We start from the raw sequence: 5,621 nt of genomic DNA, 5'->3' as shown, positions 1-5,621 counted from the left end.
TAATTAAGTTAGCTAACTTAGTTAAACTAATTAGCGTTGGAAATACAGCTGGTATGTTTAGATGTTTATGGCTATGGTAAGCTAACATGTGGACTGTTGTCAGCGAGGTAGTTTACACTTTACCCACTAGCCAGCTTACTCATCGCTAACTTGGCAAGAAATAACATTTGAAGTACACTTAACGTTGTCCATAGATGCACAGAACAGTGTTGCGGCATGAGAAGATCACCCTTCAGAGATGCCAGAGCTGTTGCTCTAATTACCATTGTCCGTTCTGCGGACCAAAAGTGTTCAAACCCGCCATGGAACATCACGTGGTGGAGAATCATGTCCGCAACCACTTATCTTTGGCAGTACAGCACGAAGGCAAGCTGACATTAATTTTTTTTTATTCGTAGTCATTGTTTATACTATTTTACTGATGTTAACGGTTGCTCATTAGCCTAATTTGTTTAATGTAGGGCTGCACGATAAATTGCATGCGATATTTAATGCGCATCTTGTCAGTAAAGCCGGTTCTGTAATCAGCGGTAAATCTCCATCACGTGTGTGCTTTCACATGGAGCAGCATTTACTACACAGAGCCGTTGTTCACTGACAAGCTGCGCAAAACATGCGATTTATCGTGCAGCCCTAGTTTAATGTAAGCCTCGTAGTATTGTAACGCTTGAACAATACAATCACGTATTGTTGACCTTTTTTTAGCATGCATCTTTCATTAGCCTATGTCATAAGTCATACACTGAATTAAGTTATCTTATCAGTACTATAGTCATAATCCAAATAATGCATTAATTGTTCATTTATTTAATCAGTTATATCATGCCGGCATTACCACCACTTATGCCACTTTTACTAAAGTGTTATCCCTTTATTTACTCAAATTCTTTACTGTAAAATTCAAATATATATATATTTTTTTTTGTTTTCATTTTCAGAATTCCTGATTGTCAAGTGCAACTTGCAGTGTAGAGAACAGGCACATTTTCACTGTTGTTATTGCCCAAACACAGTTATAAGGAAAGTCCAGATTGTACAACATTTAGCATCATGCAAAAAAAGACAAGTTCCACCTACAGAACCAGCGACTGATGAGCCAGCTACAATCAATGAACCAGTTGTTCCCAGTGCACCAATAGTTCCCAGTGCACCAGTTGACATCAATGAACCAGTTGTTCCCAGTGCACCAGTTGACGTCAATGAACCAGTTGTTCCTAGTGAACCAGTTGCCTTTAAAGAACCAGCTGTGACTGAAAGAGTCCCCTTACCTGTTAAATCCCTGCTTGTTCCCCAAAAATCGCGTATTCAGAAGAAAGTGCAGTGCGGTCACTGTGGAATAACCGTCAACAAGAAAAATCTAGATGTTCATGTTAAAAGAAAACACACTGGTAAGATCTGTGATGTTACAGAAGATCGTCACCTACCTTCACAGTGCATCGACCCAGTGAGTGGTATATATGCGGTTGAAAAGTCATTTCGCAGACCATGTTCTGTAATCCACGTACAGAAAAAAACCTCAGGTCCACATTCAGTTGTCGCATGTGAAATGGATGAATGCATTTCCAAATTAGAATTTGCCGCTCGAAGTGGCTTTCAGCACTTTGAGTGTATACATTTGAAGTCACTGCAGTTCTGTCCATGGCCCAACAGGATACCAGTTGTCCTTGATGAAGATGTCCTGGTAGACATGATAGCCGCAAATGTGTTTGGGGAGCAGACCAAGACAACCTGCGTGGCTACAAAGGCAGCAGCAAGTGCGGCTGGTGTTCCACTGTCTGTTGAGTTGACTATTGGAGGTCCTTCTACAAAGAAGTATATTTCTGTGTATGAACCCAAAGTGTCATACTACGGCAGACTTGGTAGAGTCATTGCTTCCTATGACAGCACTCGCAACACATGGCATTGTCCCTGTGCAAAGCCAAGATCTTGTTTGCACAAAAACATAGCCAGGTGGCATCTTTTCCAGCTACACTGCCAGTTGTTTGTATCATCACCCATTGACAGACCTGCACAAGGCCTAGCACAAGAACATGCTTGTCAGGAAAGTACCAGATTGGAATATCCCCCCCAGTGGTGAAGGTCTCAAACAGATGGTGTATTACCTGATGAAAAACAAAACTCTGCCAGCCCAAACTCCCCCAGAAATACATCACAGGCTCAATGACAATCAATGACATTCCCAAACACCTTGTGCCAAAAGAGACTGTTTGCTCTGAATGTGGTCCTAAGTGAGCCAGTGTTGATTACTTCTAAAGGAAAGCTTATAACATACACTGGCGTTGTTGAGGGTGAGTATGAGTAAAGTCTATCTAATTAGTGTTTAGCGGTTTGAATGAATTCTTTTTTTGTGATTTGAATACTTTTTTTTTTAAACAGGATTTTTTACATACTACCACATGTGCAGCAACTGCGGTCTAAAATACCGTTATCAAGAGTGGACTGATGGTCTTCACAATGTTGATGATCATTTTCCGATGTCAGTATACACATGCATTATCCTGTGCCATTCACTCCAGGTTTGATATTATTGAAGGAATTAATTATATGGTGTTCTTTTAAAATGTCTATATGCTCAGTAGCCCCTCGCTGCAGAACACAAGATCCAGGGGGCGGGGTTACAGCTCCTCACACTGCATTTTGATTGGACATCTGGCAGATTCACGTCATACTTACTCGCGCTGTAAAAGTTGTGAAGTACTATCGTTTCCGCACCGAGTCGTAAATAAAGTTATTCTTGTGACGGAAAAAACAAACTTGCTAAAAACATTTTTTTTTAAATAACGTTTTAAATGCTTAGTTACAAACACTGTAGTTTGTACAGTGTGGGGATGGGCACGTATATAATTACTGGCAATAACCAAATATTTTAATATTTTCATTTGGAGAAACGTTTGCATTGACATTCTGGCTACCTCAATAAAAATATAATCTTACGCTTCACCTTCCCTGAAAATCCCGTAGTTTCTCGTTACATGTAAGAATAAATATTTCTTAAAAACAAGTGCATTCTTTGATTGGCTGATTCTTCTCTCCTCTCAGTGGTGCACTTTGACTTCAAATACTTGCGTAGATTAAGAAGTAGGCACATCTGCTTTTATTGGAGTGATGCTAAATCAAGTTTCTACTTGAAGTAGAACATATGTGTGCTTTGCACCTCTGATTATGCACATTATTATAAAACTGACTAAAGTATAGCAGCACTGTCAGGTTGTCTTCTGTCATTTTTTATTTATAAATTGCTTCCCAATGGCATGACTTAATTTACATAATCTCACTTAAATAAATGCATGCAAAATGCATTACCAACACAATGAAATAGGAAAAAAAACATGAACACACAACTGAATAACATGCCAACATTAGCGGCATTCAAAATGAGAACTCACACAGAATTAAATGATAAATCACTCCTTCATCTTTCATACTGCTCTGCAGCCACTGCATCATGCACACGACACACTCAAATAAGAGCACAGATTTGGCAGAACTCGCTGCAGAAGTCTGGGTGGGTGTCTTCACTAATAATAAGTTCCCCCTTTCTTCCTCGACCTACAGATCCTACAGGTTTGCAAAGAAACGAAACAACGAAAAGCAATATTTCAATGTTCGTTATTTTTGTAATGTTTTAATTCATCATTGAAAGCTAAACACTCCATGGCAACAACTACCAATGCATACCTGGAGTGAATATGTCTCCACACTGCATACAAGTTTCCAGTCGGTACATTTTGTAGGACTCTGCCTTGTAGCATGTGGAGAAAGCAGTCCCAATTTGTGACTCCTGTACACATGTGAAAGTACACGCATTCAAAAACCCACAAGGCTGGAATTCATTAACCAGCCGTTCATATGTAACAAGTTATGCAAAAACTACTAGTTACACATCAATAAAAATGTCCTCCAGAACAGATGCTGGCAACTGTGATCTATGTATCTGTATCTGTGTTTGTTCTTGGTATACATGTATGTAGTGTGTAGAAATGAAAGGATAGCGGCCCGTCTGTTTTCATTGTGAAGTAACTAACAGGTTGATCCTGGCACAGATGAAGTCAAGATCACATAAACACCACTCCCTGTGCAACAAATACAAACACCAGTATGCTGAGAGTTAACATTTCTGAAACGTACAATTGCTAGTACAACCCCCTGCACACACCTTGGCAATATAATCGCCATTGGCTAGTACATTTTTTAGTTTAGTCGCCAGACTGATATACTATTTTACACACGCATACATGGGTCAAAGACATTAAGATGTCCACTTCAAAAGAAATTTACTAAACATACATTAAATGTAAGTAAAGTGTCTACTTTTAAGGTTTCAAATAAGTTTTTGGAGAATAAAATGTCAAAATTTGGTTGAAATAATGGCACATTGTCATTCAGTGTAACACAATATTTATGTACAAATTCAAACAGCATGCTTATTCTGACGTGTACATATTAAAATATATAAAAGAATAAGGGAGCATATTCAATTTTACTGTGTTTTAAATGAGTAAAAAATTCTTACTGACAAATGGGCAAAACCTAGGATAGAGGCACATTTTAAAAATGTAAAATTACAACTAATTAGTATTTGGGGTGAAAGCAATTAGTCTTTTAATATGTCATAAATTGATTTTTGTTGTAAATATGCCTGACAAGAATGTTACACTGAATGACATTTTAGTGGGTCTCTTCTGTAAATCAGGGGAAAATGTATGATATTTATTTTTTGCTCAGAAAAACAAAAACAACATTGCAATTAAATTAAACAGAAAACGTTTATTTATTTTTTTAAAGCAGTGTTACATTTATTGTTTTTATGCTTAAACCCTTTTTCGCCTTTGACCCACATACATACATATATATATATATATATATATGATTTCACCAAATCAGCTTATCTTTGTAAAATGACACAACTTTTTGTGGCAAATGGCAAATCTTAGCTTCTTATATGATTAATCAGTTAATCATATTATATTATGATAATTAAGCACGATTTAATTATTATTCATTGTGGTAAAACTAGTGAATTGACTTGGTAACCATGTATGAATGCATATTTGTCATTATAACTGAAATTAGGACCAATGGTGATGCTTAAGATATTGTTAGCCATTGGGTTTCTTAAAAAAAAAGATAATAACAATTAACTAAGGATTGATGAGCTGCTGGGTTCATGAATATTAATCACGTTGTCAGCGTTGCCTCGAACTGATTTGCTGACATCAGAACAGAGTTGCGACACGCCCATAGGTTGCCATAGGAACTGAGGAATGCGGAAGTAAAGCGTGTCGTGCAGCAGCCCATGTGTTGAAGCCCATTCATTTCAGCGCGTCTCGAGCACTCGCGCCAGAGAGTTTACAGCAGTGTTTGGCATTTTAACGCATTAGTTTATCTCTCGGAAATCTGGCCAGTAGTTGTATTTTATGAAACACGTTATAGTTAATGTTTAGTTTTAGATAATAGGCAGTTATGCTATATTTGCAGTTAGATAACGTGAGAAACACCTTAATAGCGATCATAACCAGATGCTAGTTGACATATTTGTAAGTGTTTAGTCTTTCTGCAATCTTTCTCTCCCTGTAGGAAGTTGAATGTGTTTCAGTGAAGACTGCCCATTAAAGCAATAC

At 37.7% G+C, this 5,621-nt stretch overlaps 1 protein-coding gene across 2 annotated transcripts in view; it reads left to right on the top strand.

Annotated features, from left to right (window-relative positions):
- LOC107554923 (uncharacterized) overlaps positions 1-3,085 on the top strand; it is a 4,851-nt gene extending 1,766 nt beyond the window's left edge. For both annotated transcript variants that reach the window (XM_016237584.1, XM_016237583.1), the window contains exons 2-4: positions 195-366; positions 939-2,288; positions 2,377-3,085. In XM_016237584.1, coding sequence (XP_016093070.1) covers positions 195-366; positions 939-2,077 — 1,311 coding nt within the window. In that variant the 3' untranslated portion in view covers positions 2,078-2,288; positions 2,377-3,085. The remainder of the gene's footprint in view (positions 1-194; positions 367-938; positions 2,289-2,376) is intronic.
- Positions 3,086-5,621: the final 2,536 nt, after the last annotated feature.

This window comes from Sinocyclocheilus grahami, unplaced genomic scaffold, assembly GCF_001515645.1.
Source record: "Sinocyclocheilus grahami isolate Dianchi unplaced genomic scaffold, SAMN03320097.WGS_v1.1 scaffold519.1, whole genome shotgun sequence".
NCBI lineage: Eukaryota > Metazoa > Chordata > Actinopteri > Cypriniformes > Cyprinidae > Sinocyclocheilus > Sinocyclocheilus grahami.
Note: the sequence above shows the minus strand (reverse complement) of the source record. Positions and strands in the feature narration are given on the sequence as shown.